Consider the following 19,919-nt stretch of genomic DNA (forward strand, 5'->3'; position numbering starts at 1 on the left):
CATACGCTCATTTCCTTCTTGTTCATTGTCTGGCTAAGGACAAAGCATCTCGACACGGTCAAAATTTGTTAAATCATGCCTCCCACTGATCTGACTAGCCCTTCAATGAGACTTCTTTCGCATTTTCAATTCGATCTCAATAACTTAATAGCTAGAGATGCAATCGACGATGGATTGCCTAATCCTAGGGGAAAGAACCTTGCGAATTTGGCGATTGCCTTTGCTTGTCTAAGTTTCTTTTTTGTCAGCGCGAGGTTAGGGACGAGAGTGTTTATGCAGAAGTTGGAGATAGATGATTGGTTCATTGTGCCGGCATTGGTATGTACAAGTTTCTGCTCTCCGCTGCTTTGGAAACCGAGAGTCATGACATAGGTCTTTCACGGCGGTTTTAGCTTGGGATTACCAGGAGATATCAACAGCGCGAAGTGGCAATGGCGACAGAACCTAATCGTGTATAGCTAATGGCACTTGCCATGGCAGTGACGTTCAACATGGAAGCCAAAAATGGTTTCGGTCTGCACACCTCGGTATGAATCTATCTATTCCCAGATCTCCAATAACTTTCACGATTAACATCTCTTAGCAAGTATCGAAAGAACATAGGATCGAGGCCCTCAAAGTTAGTCCAATTTCTTTCCTCGTGTATCCATTCCCATTCAATCCAGCACCAGCTAATATGTTGAAGTGGTTCTTCGCTGCTCAACTTCTGTACAAAATCGCTTCATGTTTCACGAAAATCAGTATCTGTCTTTTTTACCTACGGATATTTCCCTCGAAGAATTTCAGAATCGCAACTTTTGTTACCATTGGAATAGTCATTGTATACAGCATTGCAGCAGTCAGTGCCACCATTTGGTCATGCAAGTGAGTGACCGTCTCTCCTTGTCTGACGCCAATCTTGTGGCATGTTCTCTAATCAAACTGTATAGTCCCATCGAGAGATCATGGAATAAAGCCCTTCCTGGTTCATGCATACAGATCGGAAACGTTTGGTATAGCACATCTGTAATGGCAATAGTAACCAATTTGATAATTATCGTTTTACCAATTTATCAAATTCGACGACTTCAACTTCCGTTAAGTCAGAAGTTTGGATTGGTGCTAATGTTTAGTCTTGGATTTTTGTAAGCAGCCAGTATCCTCACAGCTAAATTACCGACAGTACACCGTCAGACTGATAGGTTTAATAGTGTCATTGCATGCACAGTTGTTCGAATGGCCACAGTTGGGCCAGCCATCACTGCGACGGACACAATGTATTATCAAGCGACGTCAAACTCATGGACTTTCCTCGAAGTGAATGTTTCCATAATCTGCGCTTCTTTACCAATCTTAAAAGCTCCCATAGTAAAGTTTTGTCCCTGGTTGATGCGCAACAAAACGACAACGTCAGCATATGATATGAACTTCTCGAAAGATAATTATGGAACCAAGAACGCACTTCCAAGTCATGATGGTAGTGTAAAGCACAGTAGGATCAAGAGTGTCAATGGAAAGACCACGACGGACACGCCTAGGGATAGCGATGAAGAGTTTATCTTGGAGGAAATGGGAAAGGGGGTGAGGAAAACGACAGAGTTCAATGTTAGCTATGAGGCGACGAGTATTGAAAATGTTGGTGGTAGGACGAGTATCTTGAAGACTTGATATCGGTGGTGTAATTGGGCTTTTGGTTTTTGGGGATTTCTATTTCTGCGTCACTTCGTGAGGGCGTCATTGTGTAGGGTGGGGATCTAGAAGTAATGTTTCATGTCTGTATACGGACAGGGGATTTCGGATGATGGTTTCTGGACTCTCTTTCTTCGGGATCGTTGTCAGATGAGGACCCGAGATCAAGAATATGATAAACATATCAGAGAACAGCATGAAAAATTTGTTAATTTTTTGCGTATAACTTTACAAAAGAAAGGAATCGAGGAAAACCAAAATATGTATGAAAAATAGTTAGGTTGATCCCGTGATTGATCTCGTGATTGATGGCTTAAGTTGATTGTTTGTTCTACAATTTTATCTCCAACCAAAAGATATGATTACATATGAAAAGTTGAGATTCATTATTAATGCTTCGATCAATGATTGCATCATATGTGTCTCTCTCGCTCCAATAGCTAAAGGTACCCGGTACTTCTTTGCTTACTTCTGCTAGTGTCGCGTTTCCGAATCAACTTTTGATATGGGCCGCTTCAGCTAGGACCATGAAGACAGCCAGACAGGCAGACCCATCAACCGAAACATCGATCCGGTACTCTAATGGACTTCCGCCTACTGAGGTAGGTATGGATAACACATACACCAATATGAAAATAGTTAAGTGACCAGATGATGTTCAAGCACCCAATATCATGATTCATGATAGCAGAGCTCAAATAGAGTCGCACGTGAGCAGCATTGGAGATTAATCAGCTGCCAACGCACGGTTATGTCTCCGTCTTTTCATACGTCAGTTGTCGGAAAGGTCTCGGTGCAATTATGTATTTTGATGAATTTTCTTTTTCGTTTTCATAATCTGCTTGAATCAGTGGGTTGAGAGTAGCTCGACACCGCAACTGTTTTGTGACAAATACATACATGAAAATGACGACAAGTTGTCGATGTCTATCGGTACTTGCAGATAATTAATGTATCTGGACTGAAACATTATTGTTCTCCATAAGCTACATCTCATAGCTTACATCTTCTTTCGGCGAGAATGAGCTTTCTATCATCATTGGCTTCACAACATATTGGCACATCTGTTTAGACCGAATAAAGCGCCAGTATGTCAGCTCAACGTCCGAGTCGAAATGACAATCTTCGGGCATATTCCACGAATGCTCTCGAAGGACAAACGGATAGTTTCTTCAAGGATAGTGACGGAACTCCCAATGCCACGAAGGGAAAGCTGGCAGCTGCCAACAATGGCAAAATCACATTTCGAGAGAGAATTCATCATTTTACATGGGCGTGGTTTACTCTTACTATGAGCACCGGGGGAATTGCTCTATTGCTCGCAAATACACCACACAAATTCAATGGCCTCACTATCTTGGGGGACATCGTTTTCATTTTGGATTTATGTCTGTTTGTTCTCTTATGTTCTGGGATTTCGGCACGATTCATATTATATCCAAAGGCATTATCTGCTTCATTGCAAGATGCTACAGAATCCCTCTTTTTCCCAACGTTTTGGATTTCTTTGTTGAGTATAATTGCAAACACGCAATTATATGGCGTTCCCCATTGTGGCCCATGGCTCATCACCGCCCTTCGAGTCATATTCTGGATCTATACGGCGCTTACATTCTTTGGTGCTGTCGGTCAATATTGCTATCTTTTTGCTGCCAAACAACAAACACTTCAGTCCATGACTCCCGCCTGGATTCTTCCTATCTTTCCCGTTATGCTTTGCGGGACCCTTGCCTCCGTTACAACGGGGTCACAAACTCCTGAGCATGCGCTTCCTATGCTGGTTGCTGGGATCACGTTTCAAGGACTGGGAATTTTTGTTGCGGTCTTCATGTATGGTCCTTACATTGGAAGATTGATGACAAATGGCTTGCCAGAACCCAACACGAGACCGGGAATGTTTATTGCAGTTGGACCACCTAGTTTCACTGGGTTAGCATTGTTGGGCATGAGTGAAAACTTCTCCAAAATATACCCGGCGTATACTACAATATCATCAATCACGAACCCAGATATTATTGCCGACATATTCCGAATTATTGCAGTCTCTGCTGCAGTGTTCTTATGGGCTACAGCATTTTGGTTCTTTTGCATTTCAATGGTGTCTGTTTTGGCGGGTGCAAAAGAGATGAGTTTCCATCTTGTGTGGTATGCTTTCGTTTTTCCAAATGTGGGTTTTACTATTGTTATCATCAATATCGGGAAAGCATTCAAAAGTGAGGGCGTGCTTTGGGTCGGAAGTGGATTAACAATCATTCTCGTGATTGTCTGGTTGCTCGTCTTTGCGGCGCACATTAGAGCTGTGGTTTTGAAGCAAGTTCTATGGCCGGGTAAAGATGAGGACAAGGGAGAGAGGAGTGAGTGAGGTGGTCTGGATGAATTGTGGGGTACTAGATCCTGGACAGGTGACTTTTGCGAATTGAATCTAATTTCTCGAAATTGGCATGAGTTCGAATCACATATGGTGGGTGGACCGAGATTAAAACAAGACGGCTATTTATTCCATGTGCATCAACGCATCAAACTATCTAAACCTCATTCGTCCTACATCACAGCTCTGCGTACAACGATTTATCTCTCCTGATACCTTGAGATAGGTCCAGACCAACATTACGTCCAAGAAAGAACTTAGGCATCGCGGATCTCATTCGGACACGATCCCTCAAGCTCGACAGAATCTCTCATCGAGTTTGCAACCCCCCGAGCACTCTGGTCTCACATCACTATGCGGAAAAACAACCAGGCTCACCACTCTCATCCCAATCGTTTCTTGGGTCTGGAAATAGTTCTGGCTCGTTTCGTTGCCAAAAGTTATCCGGTGAAGGCGTCATAGGTCGTATTGACCTATGGCAACTGCATCGACAATAAGCTGTCGTTCTCACATTTCCCTGAAGTTTGCTCTCTAGCAAATCAATTCGTTCATGAAGTCTATGGATCTCAGTCAATAGAACAATCTGGTCATTGGAGCTGTCGTAGAATGAATTCTGAGATGGGCAACTGGGGTTACTAGATGCGGAGCAAGATGGTGGCCGTGGTACATTTTCTCTCTCGTCGTTCTGACTGATGCGGTAATCTTTTCGACGATGTTCCGTACGGATTGGCAGTGGGAAATGGATATCATCTTGAACTTGGGTGTGCGAATGTCGTTGATCATTGTCTTTGACGGCATTTGGGATGACTATAGCAATGCGCGGTCCTGGAGCATCATCATCGATCACTGATTCTTCGTCACACGCTCTAAGAGAATTGTGTGAATCATCTTGATTCTTCTTTCGAAAAAAAGATCGTATACGTCGTGGCGGCAAAATGCTGTTATGGTGCGAAAAGTCTTCCGGTTTGGAACAGTCTCTCAGATAAGTATATGAATCATCTGCATTTGGTGATTCAAAGCAGGAGCCTGTATGTCGAGGAGGGCAAAGTCGGTTCGGATGGGGTGATCTCGATGGGCCGAAAGATGGCTGTAGATCTTCTTGGAAAGACAAGTTCGTGTGATGGAGTTTGCAGGAAGCTCCTTGGCGGAATTCCTTCTTTCTATCGGACATTTTCGGTATTGGCTGGATTAAGTGAAGTTCCTTGGTCTCGCTACGCACTTGCTGGTGTGATGTAGAAATTATATGGATGGATAAACGTGGAAGAGAGACAGACAGATGGTTCATATTAAATACATGGATATTTTCAAATCTAGAGCAATATTGAGAATGACTAAATTCAATCACTCATTGCATGACTTTACTGACTCCTCTGCTCTATCATACATCGATTGAGTCATCTATCGCTAAAATGGCAAAGAACAAACGATTGGCCAAGAATGAAATGTGTCTCGACGTTACATCATGATAGATACTTTTACAAAGAGGGGAGTACAGCGACAGCCAGCCACGTTCCAAGGCTGAACTTTTACCACCCAAGCCAACCACTTGAATGACACTTACACGTTATGATGACCACTTAACGTATGCGGGCAATGCGTATGGCGAGCAACTAATAATGCGGTGTAGTATCAAGGCATGACACAGATTGGGTACAAATAAAGAAGACGCAGGAGAAACAGCGAGGTCGAATGAACATGGATCCCTTATGCGGCACGGGCAAGTGATAGCCAATGAATATTGCTTTTCCAAATTCCCATTAGGAGACACCAGCCCGCATGAGTCAAGATGTAGGGGAGGAGATGCTGAGAATTTGGATAAAGATTGGAAGGGGAAAAGAGAAAGGGGGAGAATGAAAGGAGCGGAGTGCTGATATATAAGAAACTCCTATAAAGTAAATTCACCCCCCTTACGAGTGAAGTGTTCCTCCTAGGAATGCGCGTTCGGTCTCAGTTATCATATAGCCTTTCATAGGCGTAATAGTGATTAAAAGTTACGCAATTCTCCTTCAAAACATTATCCAATTACCCGTTTGAATTGTGTGATTTACTTGAATTGAACTGAATTGGAGTAAAATCAAGTACAGCCATACACTTCTTTTACAATATGGGTTCCCTCATTGCAAACTCCCTTTTCACGATTGACGGGAAGAACGACGGATACGTGAACTCAACATCAAACCTAATATATGAAAAAGATACGCATATACCGCCGCGACAGAAACAAAATATTGAAGGTGTACCGACAAATAAAAGTACATACGAGTACAACAATACAAATCAATACTATCGATACTTTGATCCTGATATTGATGCTGATATTGCGTTGGATCTGGAGAGGTGGAATTGTTGTGCGAGGATGAATTCAATTATGGATAGTCCTAAGGAGATTGGGCGTGTTGGTGAGAGTGATATTGATATTCACCAACATGAAGCAATTGAGGCTTGGGGAGGGGAGGAAGATAGTGATGTCGAAAGTTATGGTCAGTGAACAATTCTTCCCAACATTCTTTCTTGATTTATTTCACTTAGTTTTTTGCCTATCTTTCCTATAAACATTCATCATATCATATTTGTATTGCGAATTTTTGGTTAGGGATGTGGTTTGTGGTTTCTGGCTTGTGGCTTGTGGTTCACCAACATGCTGGGGTGGAAATTCGGGCTGGGGTCGATCGGTCGGTCACTACTTTGCGCTCATCAACCGACCTAGCAATAGTTCCATTTCTTCTGCTTACTTTCCCCCCTTCCCCTCCAATCATCAACTAAAAGATGACCTCAATCTTTGGGTCAAGAAACGCAAATACTCATTCTTCGGCTACAGCTTCATCTTCACAGACAAACAATTCTGTCTCATCAACAACTAACAATCTTCTAGCTAGCACTGAAGACGAACATTATCAAATTGACTCATTGTCCCACGATCCTAGCCAACGAGCCAGCTCTGAAGATGAACTCGACCTCTCATCTCCCCAACTTCTCCACCACCTCGAAAACGATTCCTCGATCCTCACTCTTGCTGTAGGTTCAAAATATATTTATGCCGGTACCCAAGATGGAGAAATAGTCGTTTGGTCCCTCGCATCCTACGAGCTTGTTTCGCGCATCCAAGCACACACCCGCAGTGTACTCTCCCTATTTCTATCTGCAGATGGCAAGCTTTTGTTCTCATCTGCTGGTGATGCCATTGTCAATGCATGGTGTCCTACCACTTTAGTCCGCAAATACCATATTTACAGTACCTACGATGTCGGCGATGTATTTTCCGTAGCCTATTCCCCGCAATTCGAAACGGTATATTTGGGAGCTCAAAACACGAGTATACAATGGGTTAGTCTAAGGGATTCCGCGACGAGACCTACACCAAATCCAGAACGTCACCCAGATAGGAGGAATCATCGATTTTTCGATAGTGTGCAACATGGAGGGACAAGCACACCAAGACCGAGGCCGGCTGGAAGAGCCGCTGCGGATCAGGGAGATGTATTGGAGATTGACAAGGCCCACATGAAACAATATGCTCACTTTGGATATGTCTATTGTATGCTCATGGTTCGAGGAGTCTCTAGGCAGGTTGATGCGGATGAGGATATGCTAATTTCAGGCGGAGGGGACGGTACAATTAAGTTGTGGAAATTGAGCAAGGATGAAGACGAGGGGATTAGGGAGATTGAAAGACTAGGGGAAGACGATGCGGAAAGTGTTCTGAGTTTGGCGGTGGACGGAAGTTTTCTCTACAGTAGCAAATTGGAGGGAGTGATTGAGTTGTGGGATTTGGATACGAGACAGAAGCTGAGAGTTATCAGAGCGAATAGAGGGGATGTTATGACTTTACAGATGGGATGGGGATATCTCTGGAGTGGTGGAAGTACCGGGCATGCTAGAGTGAGTTTAATTCTCCCTTTTTTTGTGGAGTTGTATCGTACAAGTGGCTCACATTTTGCAGAGATACAACACGGTACAATATGGTCAATACAAAACTTCCTCGAATTTTAGCCAAAAATATCAGTGTGTCAAACGATGGAAAGCTCACGAGGGTAGAATTTTGGCTTCTGCAGTTGCCACCCATCATGGTCAACAACTTTATATAACTGGTGCGAACGATTGTTCGGTTTCGATATGGGATGTTACTGGATGTGATACGGGCACATACCCAAAACGCGAGTCGCTTCAAGATGACCAACTTATCAAATCGTTGCAAGATTTTGTGGCTTTCAAGACGATCTCTGCACGACCCGATCATGCCGAGGATTGTCGACGAGGCGCTACCTTTTTGAGAACATTGTTTAAGAAACATGGAGCTGTTACTGAGATGTTAACAACTGAAGCTCATCATAACCCAATTGTTTACGCCAAGTTCAAGGGAAACCCGGAGACTGCTGGAAAGAGGAAGAAGATCTTGTTTTATGGACATTATGATGTTGTTCCAGCGGATGATAAGCAGAAGAAATGGATTATCGATCCTTTCCAAATGAAGGGAGTAAATGGATACCTCTACGGACGAGGAGTTAGTGACAACAAAGGTCCAATTATGGCTGCTCTATATGGAGTTGTCGATTTGGTTCATGAGAAGGCTTTGGATTCTGACGTTACATTTTTGATTGAGGGAGAAGAAGAGAGTGGATCAAGAGGCTTCAAGGATACTGTGAGAAAGTATAAGGAATTGATTGGGGATATTGATTATATCATTCTTGCCAATAGTTATTGGCTCGATGACGAAGTTCCTTGCTTGACATATGGCCTCAGAGGTGTTCTTCATGCCACTGTGAAAGTCAATAGCAAGCATCCCGATGTCCATAGTGGAGTTGATGGGAGTTTTATGATGGATGAACCACTTTTTGATTTGACAGCTATCCTCGCAAAGTTAAAGGGCCTACATAACAGGATTCAAATTCCTGGATTTTATGATGAAATTCTTCCACTCACATCGGCCGAGGAAGCTCGTTACGATGATATTGTATCCACTCTCCTCCGTCGTAATCCAGAACTCGGACCGGCGAATACTCTAAAACAGTCCATTATGGCTAGATGGAGGGAACCGAATCTGACTGTCCATCGCTATAAAGTTTCTGGGCCAGATGGTTCCCTGGTTTCGTCCCACGCGAGCGCAGCTATCTCCCTCCGTTTGGTTCCCAACCAGGAAGTGGACGATGTTATTAAATCTTTGACAAAATTTCTCCAAGATGCTTTTGCAAAGCTCGATACGCACAACAGCCTCACAATTACTATTGACAACCAAGCAGATGCTTGGCTCGGTGATCCCGAAAATGAGATTTTTAGAACGTTGGAAGAGGCTATAATGGAGGTTTGGGGACCTATTACAGACCATACTAGAAGGAGTAGTGTACAAGGTCCTAAACATGTTGAGAAGGAGAAGGAAAGCTCACCCACGAGCCCCGTCAGCGCATCGCCAAGTCTCAAACCCACACCTGCGACAACTACGAGTTTAACTGGTGGAAGTGATCATACGAGTTTAGCGGCTGCGCCGGTAGATCTTGCATCCTTAACATTGGACGCGGATGATGTTTCCAACAGCCGCAATGAGAAAGAAAATGAAGGGTACGGAGATGAAGGCGGCAATGTAGCGCATAAAAGTAAAGAAGGAAAGGGATTGGGCGATGGAAATGTGAGAGGCGTGGGGAGGAAGCCGCTCTACATCAGAGAAGGAGGTTCGATTCCAAGCATCCGATTCTTGGAAAAGGAGTTTGGAGCGCCAGCGGCGCATTTACCGTGTGGACAAGCAAGTGATAGTGCGCATTTAGGTAAGTCTTTTCCTCATCTTGACCGGCTGTCAAGGATTTGATGGTTTGGGTGGGAAAGTTATTATCTACAAGAACTTTGCTAATTATCATTCAAATGAACAGACAACGAAAGAATCAGGCTTAATAATCTGTACAATAGTCGGCTGGTCTTCAGGAAGGTGTTCAGGGAGTTACCAAGGAAATAGAATGTTGTTTGGTGGGTTGTATGACATGAAAATATGATGAGGGCGTTCTGAAAGGAAGGTAAAACACATACATACGTGAATGAGGTTTTTGTGAAGGAATAATCGTCACGTGCCGAGGGCAGAAGCAGTGGGAGAACAGTTTGCTTAGCATTGTACTGTAGTTTGAAGGATACCAGCCTTTTGGGCGAATTTTGAGGCTGAGTTCTCAAATGAGTTGACTAAATAACATTGAAGCTAATATAATGTGATCTTGGGAGACGAGCCAGCTACTTGTGACCTCGAAATCTTAGTATAACCTAACTAAATGGGTGAAAATCGAGGGCATCAAACTACAAGCTAATAGTTAGTCTACCACCAGCCAAAGCTTGAAGTGGTCGCTAGTTCTCCATGGATACAATCCAGTGCTCAATAATCAAATTACAACCCGACCTAGTAAACAATTTGAAACAAGACACGCTTAATGGCTCCCAGATTTGTGTCTCTTGGCTTGCTTTTCCACCCGAACGCATATCGATGTCTGGCTTTACTATAACTAGACATGCAAGTTGTAGCTGCATCGCCTGGGGGTGTGAATGTCGACCTGAGTCAGCTATTATTCGACTCGTGGATTTGCAGCTATATTCGCTAATTCTGCCCGACTTACGCAAACATTCCATTGGGCGATCAATTGAAGAGCGATTGTCAATCAAATCTTATCATCTTCTCATCGCGATTGAAGTTCGAGCCAACTTGCATTTTTCTGTGATGTAAGTATCGGCCTATAGATTTTCCCGCTGTATTGGAGAAACCCGTCAAGTCATCAGTTCTAGCCATTAATTCGGGTTTAAGATGCCTTCATCAACGGACCTGACTCGATGCCTCAGTACACTGACCCTTTGACGTCGAGTCAAATTCTATAAACTTTAACAGTAGAAAATTGAGTTTTCGAGGATGCGAACGAAATCGCCTCCAGCGCTGATTGAGGGACCCTGAGCTAGAACTGGTGTTCCATGGCTCAACCTTGCAAAAAACTGTAGAATAACAGTCCCTCTCAAAAATGTCCTTGTCGAATTCATCCTAGCACGAAGAGTATTACGCGCACTAGATAAGTTGAATAAGATCATTTCAATGCTAATATATCTGACTCTCCAGTTATGTTCAAAATGTTCAAAATGGAGAATAAGCGACCGAATTATCGGGGAGGACAATGTCAAATTTTTTGCAAGTTTACAGATATGGATGAGCAGACAAGCAGATAGAATCAGGATACGATTCAGTGGATAATGAGAGTATGGGAAAAGAGCATCGCTGTCAACGATATTTCCACGTGAAACAGAGAAATAAAAGACCAGCATCGAACCTCAAAGACTTCAAGAACTAGCCTTTATTTGAGAAGAATTGGCATGGCTAAAAGGGTCTAGATGCTTTTACCGAAGCACTATGGCAGCCAGATGATCTCGACTACCGCAAAATAAATATTGACGAGATATTTAACATCTCACACTCGCCGTTGATCATTAGACAGAATAACCTACCTATGACTTTGGTTTGGAGTCTCGAGCAAATAATCTAGCACAAAGCTGCCAGCCTCATATCTTTGTATCAGACTGAAAGGTTGTGTCGTGAAACATAGCTCCATTTGTATGAGATGTTCTTGTGAAGAAGTCGCGGAACATTCTAACAGTGACTATAATTATTTACACTTTTACCTAAACTTCACGGGATCAATTATTAAACAAAATGCAAGACGGGGCATGGCATGATTGATTCTATCAAAGATGAAGAATGAACATTTTGTGCATTTCCCATGGTAACCATAATCCTCAAGAATGAATGTTTTCCGAGAGAAGGTTTGGGAAATTGTAGGGAGATAGGTCAGAGTCTCGAACAGAACTTGTCGTGGGCAAAAAAAGGCGAGAGATAGTGATGCGATTTCCTCATGATCATATAGAGCGTTGAAAGTCGGATGGAGTAGCTAATTTTGACAATGGAGTCAGATTAAAATTACAAAACAAAAATAAGTCTATTTGGTGATGATGAACACAGGATTGTTTATTAAGAACAATTTAGCTGGTTGAGCTCGACATAATCAACTAGAAGAAGATCAACAGTAGCGGAGGGTAGAGGAGAGTAAAAGTGTATCTGTGGGTAATATTTGGTCATCCGAATTATCCTTTGAATTTGAATAGTTGTGCAGTGATGATTTTAAAGGATTGGGCTCCCTGGCCAAAAAAATCCAATTTCAATTTTGCCAGCCCTCACTGAAGGATGCATGAGAATAAACCTCTAGAAATGGCTGGCCTTGAGAATTTGTTCAGCTTAGGGAAACGAGCGTTAGTTACAGAATTCGTGTGGGTTATTGATAAAACTATTCGTGAGGGCCAACTGCGACAAGCCTTATTTGGCATCAATCCAATCAGCGATCTCATACTCTCTTCCTTCACCTGCATATATGTCCAAGCCATCATACTGTCCAGGTCTCCAGACTCTCATCACAGCTTTTCCATTTTCATTGATAGCGGCGCGGAACATGCCCCCGCAATTGTAATCAGCAACGACATGACTCACTGCATCTCTATTCCGGCCAAATTTATCAACTACAACCTGTAATTCAATTCCAATTATACCTCCTTCACCTTCGCCAGTCTTCTTCCATCGGTCCCCTGCAGATTTCACTAGATCTCCATCGGGGCCGGTTATTTCTGTGATAGCGGCTTGAAGAGAAGTATCGGGTCGATATCGAGCAATTGCCGATGCACTTCTTGCAGCTGCAAGGCGAAGGAAAGAATCACCATTTCCAGTACCCGACATAGCGGTGGCCCTCATATGTTTCCTGGACATCATAGCTTCATCTTCTAGCGCTTCTTGGTAGATCAGATTGTACGATCTTAAACTCAAACCTGGAAAACAATCTGCCAAAATCCCTTTCAGCTGATCGCCTAAGGCAATGATCGGCCGTTGGTTGTACATTCTTCGACGGATTTGTTGAAGTCGATGCATGTCATCGTGCGCCGACGTATCCTCCCACTCTTCTGCCCAAAAACCAGCACCAAGCGTTGGCGTGTCCCCAATTCTTCCTGTCAATTTATTTGTCATGCCTCCAGTACTAGTACCTACACACAACACCCCATCCGCATCAAGGCACACAGCACCACATGTTCCTTGTGGTATAAATTCTTGGGCATCCCAAGATGCATTTCCATTCTTATCCTTCTCCTTCTTTAACCCCGATATATGTTCATCCCACCTTGCTTGTACAAAGAAGTATTTCTCATCTACAAGCTCTAATCCCCATTCTTTTGCCAATTTTTCGGCGGAATATTTGTGCAGCTGTGAATGTCCCTGTGCTCCGTTGCTTTGCCTAAATGCGTCCTCTTCAACACTCATCGGCCCTCGATGTTCACCGTTTCCACCCTCCAAGTCTTGTTCTCCTCGTATCAACATCTCGCGCGCAAGCTTTATTGGATTCTTGACGTGTTGTAATCCCATAAGTCCTACTCCTCTCTTCTTCTTCCCACTTGAAACCATTATCGATGCCTCCAGTTCATTAATTCCATCGCGAGTAAAGACTGCACCATGGCCGCTGTTGAATAAAGGGTTATCTTCCAATTGTGTAACTGCATAGGTGACAGCATCGAGAGCTGTGGTGGTAGAAGAAGACGTTTTGTGGAGAGGAAAGGAGGATGGCGACGTGAGGAAATAGTGAGTGTTGGAAATGATGCGGAGGAGTGAGTCGTGATATAACTTATACTTCGCTGGTGGAAGGTTCGCGGGGAGAATATTACCTGCACCGCCATGGATAATGATGCGGGGTGTAATCAATTGGGAGCAGATTGGTAAAGGTTGTTTGTATTCCATTTTGTATTCCATCATGACTTGAGGTTATCTAGAATGTTTATGCAAGCTGAAGAGTGACGGCGGTCAGTGAGGCCGATGAATCAGGAGATGAAGAGAACTGAACTGTTCTTCTTGTAATGAGGTTACAATTAATAACGCTTGAAAGATCAATAGCAATATGAATATAGAACACGAATGCAAGTTTAGGATAAAGATGTCTGATGTGAATTGAAGAAACTGAGACTGACAATAAGGCATCTGATCAGTTGCGTTGCTTATCGTGCTTATCGAAGCAGTGCGCATGGCTTGGCATTACGAGAAAGAGGCAGCGGAGTGATAGATCACGTGCTGCTAGATTTATCCTCTCCCTCGTGCTAACTCTGCGAAGAACAAATTTCTTGTGGAACGAAGGTGGGTGTAAAGAGTAGGCAGGTACCTAGGTAGGGCAATTCATCTTACTCAATCATTCCCATTTCATCGTTCAAGGGCGGCTAGTAGCTCGGCACCTATCTTGAGAAGTCTTCTCCTTCCGGCCAGTGGACCAAGTAGGAGCGACCCTGACGCCCTACATACGTAAAGAAGAAGACCACAACAGCTTCGAAAATAGATTCATCTGCTTTATCCAAGCTTTTCCCCGTACATTCGCAAGCACAACATATCCCGATCAATAAGCTCGATAGCGACCTGGCCCATGTTTTGCTCCATCAATATGACGCTTAATTCATGCAAGAGCGCAGGGGTTTTCCGGATAAGAACAGGTTCATCTTGGCTATGGGTCCTTGAACAACTCCCATTTGATGCTGTGAGTCCAGGGACAACTCAAAATGGCTTATAAGCTCTACAATGACTTGGTATCTAGTGCAGGTTTCGGGATGGGGGAGAGATTAAATATGGAGATTAAAAGTTGTGAAGTGCATCATGATGCATCTATTGTGATGTAACAGTAGAACTGAGTGCGAAAGCTCATGAGCTGTCAAGCAAGTTTTGCTCCATGGATTTCAGGTTCTGGCAAGAGCAGCAAAATATAAAATGCCTTGACCATCCGTCTTCCTCTGCTCTTACCTTTTTTGTATCATCACAACACGCGCAGATTTTTAACTCTAAGCCTTAAGCAATCCACAAGTGAGGTCCCATTGTCCCGCTTATCTATACCACTTCTCAGCTTATATTAACAATTTCCTTAGATCACCTAAACCACCAATTACTCGAACCAGTCATCATGGGTCTCGGAGAAGATATCAAAGAGTTCGGAGAGGGTGAAATGCAACAACAGGGTGGAAGCAACGGAAATGATAACAGCAACAACTTCAGCGATGGCATAAGCGATAGCACCAAAGATACCATGACAGATTCCGGTATGTTCTCGTCCACCCACTTTGTCCTAATTAGTTCTAACATTCCATAACATAGCCGTCGACTCATTTGCGAGCAAGGAGGGAGTACCTTCCCAATTGGACTCAGGAATTAACAACGTTGTTAATGATGAGGTCAACAAGTTCTAGACATTTATAGTTGTTTTTGTGATTAATGTTTACTGAGTGTGGATATGGGCTGGAGCTTTAGTTTGGATTGTGTACTATTACCACTCTTGTTGAATTTGAATCATATCAATTACACAAAATCACTTCTATTTTCTTTTGCACATGTTTAAAGGATCTATCGATATCTTCTTATATATCTTCTCGATTCAAGTGAAGTCTAATGCCAAGGCAGCTAAGGGATAGCCAAGAAAGCTTATTTCAAAACTTTTCGAGCGCATTATTGTTCGTCTTTTTCGAACTATGGGGCGCTTTGATCTTGTTGTTCGTTCACGTATAATTTTTGCATTGCAGGGTTACGTGCTTGCTATCCATGAGTCTCCGTTCATTCTAGTTTCCATTTCTCTGCATTCATCTTTTCCTAGTGGCGTGATTGAATACCTTTCCTCTAGACCAGCATTAGATTCTTCGCCGTCATGGTAAGTCAAAAATTTCAAGCTTTCGGAGATTAAGAGAATTCCTTGAGGGAAAGTCGACTAGATTGTTATTACGTGAAAAATACCTATTGACATGTTGAGAAGATATTGTCGCATAACGAGGTTTGATTGAGGTCTCTTCCAGTGAAAGGATCGAAATTTGACATACAAGTGTGTGTTGGTCATATCCTTTATAATCTCTGCCAACAATGTAAAACTAATAAATTCCTTCATGGGTGCTCGTAGGCAAAATAGATTCTTTCAATTACTCAGATATATCACAATTATAAAGTCATTTATCGGCACGATCCTACCAAATTAATTTTCAATATGAAAATATATGCATCAATGGTCTCTAGCCTCACAAGTCAATCTGAAGAGGCTAAACTTTGGGTCTATCAATCAAAGAATCCCTTCGAAAGGGCGAGGAAAGGAAAATCGAACAGAAACTCTGCAGGTCAGAAGGCAAATAATGGAGGAGGCAAGGCTAGGTATCAACCTTCATTCGTTGAAGATGACGTTTTTAACTTCGTTTATTACGACTCAAATTATCAGCCCAGAGTTGACGATGAAGCTATACTACGAATGAATCCCAATTCTAGCAACCCCGAGAGCTGGAAAGGAGCATCATATTTTTTTTGAATGGAAGAAAGAAGAGAGTGATTGGCTTATGCTTAATAGTATTTTCATGTGTAATAATGATAAGGTGTGGTTATCTTCGTTGACGCCCAGCACGTCTGCAAGGAAAGGCTTTGGGAAGAAGTTCAGACCAGTAAAGTATACTCAGCAATATGCAGATCTGGAAATTCGTCTGTGGGAAAAGGCTATGCAGGAGTTGAAAACGCAGAACGCTGATCGAAAAGCCGCGATGAAAAAGGAGGAGGATAACATCGCGAGGTTTCTATCACAGCGAGAGAACACGATCTTAGAGGAAAAAAGGCAAGCGGAGACAGATAAAGAACAAGCGGAGAAGGTCCAACAAGCGACAGAAGTCAGGAGAGTGTTAAAGACACTGAATAACGAGGCGGAAGCCGATGCAAGAGCAGGGGGGAAAGGCATGGGGAAAAAGCAGAGAGGAAATGAGACAAGCCAAACAACTAGACTAGGAGAAGGTCCTAGGTCGCAAGGAAAGATTCATAGACGAGAGGATCAGACCATTGGAACAGATCAAAGTTCCAAGGGAGGAAGGCGAGGACACAGTACCAAGCAGGTCAAAGATAAACGAACATGAGTTGTATGGTCATACAAAATTTCCTTTATTTTCCTTTATTTCGATTCTACTAAGCGCTTCTATCATTAATTTAGAAACTAAAATATTGTCAAGGCCGGCTTCCTTAGATATATTTACAGTCCCTTACTTTTCCAACGTCAAATTAAGATCAAAGCCAACTAAGCCTATATAGCATGAAGTAAATCGAATGAGATTTAAACTTTATATTCTTCTTAACTGGTCCAAAACCTTAGCTTATAAGGACTCAGGTCTCGCTTTAGTAACGTACAGTTCAAGTAAGTCGATGTAAACACTGACTGAGGGAGATCGCAACGTTAAAGCGGTGGTGATAACCGGGATCTACCCCTATGAAACTACCTATAAAACTACAAAAAGTTCCGACTTACCTTATTCTGTTGTGACAGAATTTCGCCTAAATATATCTAAATTCTTATGATCCCTTCTTTGAATTCTTCCTCGGGTATAGTAATGGTAATTCTCGCCCAACCCTTTTTATTTTCCGTACCGCTAAATTGCTTCCCAGCGCTGACCATCACTTTGAATTCTTTGAATGTTTTCACAACCGCTTCTTCCTTCCGCGTCTCTGAATCTTTCGCAAGCTTCGCGAATACAAAAAACCCGCATTTGTGGGGAGAGAATCTATTCCTAGGTGATTTTATGTAGAGGAGAGTAAGGTGTAATTCTTGGAGAGAAGAGCATTATTCTTATTCAACAAAGAAGACAGTTTATTGGGATTGAGTAAGTGGGTAAGAAGAAGAGCAGAGAGTGAGGAAGTTTGATTGTAAGTCTAAATAATGGCGCTAACATGAAGCATAGGATTAGACTGGGCTATTAAGCAGCCCTTGGAATCCTTAAGTTCTGCTCTCCTATTATGTGTCTACTTACTAACTTGACTTCGGGCAGACCGAAATACTTGCTGGCAATCCAAAGAACATGGACTTTGCTCCCGTCAATCATTACTTCGCGCTTTGCTCCCATAGAGCCATCTAGTAGCGAAAGAGCCGAAATGGACGCTTCGGCTTTCTCGTCACATCCAAATTCCAAACAAACATAAACTTCGTCAGAGATGTAGTGCAGACCTTTATTTGCACTCCACTCCAGTAAGTCCTGTAAAACAAACTTAGAATAACACTCTCCGAAAAGGGCATGAGGATTGAAACAAGCAATTTTTTGATCCGTTTTGGATTCGGGGAAGATTATATGCTGTCTCAAGAGCCGGAAGAAGCGTTTCGGATGTCAAAGCTGTAAACAGTAGGCTTGGATATGCTGGAACCATTGTGACACCAGCATGACAGTACAGATAAGCGCCCACGCTACGTACGAAAGTTAATCACTAAAGTTTGTTGGGAAATTTGATAATGTACGAACTCCAACAGGGACCAGGAACTAGGATTGAATCTCCTGGCTTACAAATGCATGATGCTATAGTATCAAGACAAAAACCAGCTCCCCAAGCAGTGACAAGATAAACAGAGGTGATCGGAATTGCTGGTATGAAATACTTGTTCAAAAATTTAGAAATCGATTTCATGAGTGATGGATCTCCTCCAAGTCCCACTGGACAATTCAATGTCTGATTGCTTAAAATTCAGTTCGCGCATCTAAAGTCAAATCTTGTCATGATAGCTATCTACTAACCTCCGCAATTAGATCGTGTGCGATGGCATCTTTGCAAATCTCAATCAAATCGGGTCGCAGAAGATTGTTGTTTGATACGGAAAAATTTATGAAGTCAGGATTTGGCTCGGCATGATCAGCAGCAGCAGCTGTGGCGGCGGGAAGAAGAGCTTGAATGATGTTGCTCATGCGACTTGAAATGGGAGGTATAATGTCTGCCATTTTAATGGTCTGGAGATGCATGAAGGACTGGGAAAAAATCGAAGGATCTCTTCTTATAATCACAAGAGAAAACAGATGCAAAGATGGTATAAGTTTTGCTTTTTGATCTATGTGATGAATGTAGCTGGTGATGTTAGGCTGATGTTGGAACTTCTGGGCGTTGTGCCCCGATGAGGAGAGTTCAAGGAGCACAGGGAAGGTGGGAATGAGGACCATATTTTTTCCCCATCACATTGCAGTGGAAGTAATGCAAGTGTTGATATCTCTACTTCTTTTCTTGCCTGCCCGAGGAGAATGCAATATTGGCGATGTCATCTCAGGATATCATTTATAGTCGGCCGACTGAATCATACATCACATCGCCCTTGTCCTAGAGCCTCGTAAAAATTTACACAAAATGTTTCAAGTGCTTCGGTATAGTCGACCTCTGCACTTATGTCCTCATATATGCCCTAGGGTACTTGCCTTGAAGGTAATGTCTGAGGAAAATGCTGGTGGAAATAGTCTCCGCCTCCACCCAAACGCCCATTTAAACCTTCGTACCGTAAATGCATCACGAAAAGATCATCAATTAAGCAATACATGCCCGGAATATATGGTCTAGAGAAACCTTTCGTGGACATTTATTGGGATTCGCACTAGAACGTCGATGTGCCATGTCAGCTCATGAAAGGACCAGTCTAGGGCGGCGCATGCGCAGATAGATTTACTTTTACGGCCTCGCCAGCTCCATCTACCATCAACCAGCTTACGTTCAATGAATTGCGACGACTCAAAAAGCTTCATGGATTGACCGAGTGTAATAGAATAAATACTTTGGGTATGCGCATTGGAGAGCATTGCTGGGGGATATCGTGATCAGCTACGGTGATCACTAGCACTTGCCAAAATCTGTAGGGTATAAATCAAGGATCTTGTGGATGTATAAACTTCTGTACGCTTTGAACAGAGTGCTCGAGTCCCTGTCACGTGTTACTGTCGTGTTATCTTGAAAACAACATGGGAATGTTCACGCATTGTTATAAGTTAGGTGTTGCGTTGCGAACGTGAGGAAAATAGCTAGGTAGGTATAGTATACGATGGTTCAGTGTTACATAAGACC

At 42.9% G+C, this 19,919-nt stretch overlaps 8 protein-coding genes across 8 annotated transcripts; 5 read left to right on the forward strand and 3 right to left on the reverse strand.

The window, feature by feature from the left end:
- Window positions 1-75: 75 nt before the first annotated feature.
- On the forward strand, window positions 76-1,647 carry EAE97_011657 (uncharacterized protein; the record flags this gene model as incomplete). Its single annotated transcript, XM_038882172.1, has 5 exons — window positions 76-318; window positions 459-527; window positions 584-864; window positions 930-1,124; window positions 1,191-1,647. 5 exons carry the CDS (start codon window positions 76-78, stop codon window positions 1,645-1,647), a joined length of 1,245 nt encoding a protein of 414 aa, XP_038726920.1.
- A 1,111-nt stretch (window positions 1,648-2,758) lies between these two features.
- EAE97_011658 (uncharacterized protein) lies at window positions 2,759-4,030 on the forward strand (the record flags this gene model as incomplete). The annotated part of the gene is made up of 1 exon (XM_038882173.1): window positions 2,759-4,030. One exon carries the CDS (start codon window positions 2,759-2,761, stop codon window positions 4,028-4,030), a length of 1,272 nt encoding a protein of 423 aa, XP_038726921.1.
- Window positions 4,031-4,388: 358 nt separating this feature from the next.
- On the reverse strand, window positions 4,389-5,207 carry EAE97_011659 (uncharacterized protein; the record flags this gene model as incomplete). The annotated part of the gene is made up of 1 exon (XM_038882174.1): window positions 4,389-5,207. The coding sequence occupies one exon, from the start codon at window positions 5,205-5,207 to the stop codon at window positions 4,389-4,391; it is 819 nt and encodes a 272-aa protein (XP_038726922.1).
- A 933-nt stretch (window positions 5,208-6,140) lies between these two features.
- On the forward strand, window positions 6,141-10,342 carry EAE97_011660 (uncharacterized protein; the record flags this gene model as incomplete). The annotated part of the gene is made up of 4 exons (XM_038882175.1): window positions 6,141-6,516; window positions 6,909-7,915; window positions 7,977-9,792; window positions 9,895-10,342. The coding sequence occupies 4 exons, from the start codon at window positions 6,141-6,143 to the stop codon at window positions 9,975-9,977; spliced, it is 3,282 nt and encodes a 1,093-aa protein (XP_038726923.1). The 3' UTR covers window positions 9,978-10,342.
- Window positions 10,343-12,353: 2,011 nt separating this feature from the next.
- EAE97_011661 (uncharacterized protein) lies at window positions 12,354-13,829 on the reverse strand (the record flags this gene model as incomplete). Its single annotated transcript, XM_038882176.1, has 1 exon — window positions 12,354-13,829. The coding sequence occupies one exon, from the start codon at window positions 13,827-13,829 to the stop codon at window positions 12,354-12,356; it is 1,476 nt and encodes a 491-aa protein (XP_038726924.1).
- A 997-nt stretch (window positions 13,830-14,826) lies between these two features.
- On the forward strand, window positions 14,827-15,414 carry EAE97_011662 (uncharacterized protein). The gene is made up of 3 exons (XM_038882177.1): window positions 14,827-14,915; window positions 14,978-15,148; window positions 15,204-15,414. Exons 1-3 carry the CDS (start codon window positions 14,828-14,830, stop codon window positions 15,293-15,295), a joined length of 351 nt encoding a protein of 116 aa, XP_038726925.1. The 5' UTR covers window position 14,827; the 3' UTR covers window positions 15,296-15,414.
- A 1,021-nt stretch (window positions 15,415-16,435) lies between these two features.
- EAE97_011663 (uncharacterized protein) lies at window positions 16,436-16,978 on the forward strand (the record flags this gene model as incomplete). Its single annotated transcript, XM_038882178.1, has 1 exon — window positions 16,436-16,978. The coding sequence occupies one exon, from the start codon at window positions 16,436-16,438 to the stop codon at window positions 16,976-16,978; it is 543 nt and encodes a 180-aa protein (XP_038726926.1).
- Window positions 16,979-18,214: 1,236 nt separating this feature from the next.
- EAE97_011664 (uncharacterized protein) lies at window positions 18,215-18,817 on the reverse strand (the record flags this gene model as incomplete). The annotated part of the gene is made up of 3 exons (XM_038882179.1): window positions 18,215-18,291; window positions 18,389-18,551; window positions 18,617-18,817. 3 exons carry the CDS (start codon window positions 18,815-18,817, stop codon window positions 18,215-18,217), a joined length of 441 nt encoding a protein of 146 aa, XP_038726927.1.
- Between the last annotated feature and the right edge of the window lie 1,102 nt (window positions 18,818-19,919).

This window comes from Botrytis byssoidea (genome assembly GCF_014898295.1).
Source record: "Botrytis byssoidea strain MUCL 94 chromosome Unknown BBYS_040, whole genome shotgun sequence".
Taxonomy (NCBI): domain Eukaryota; kingdom Fungi; phylum Ascomycota; class Leotiomycetes; order Helotiales; family Sclerotiniaceae; genus Botrytis; species Botrytis byssoidea.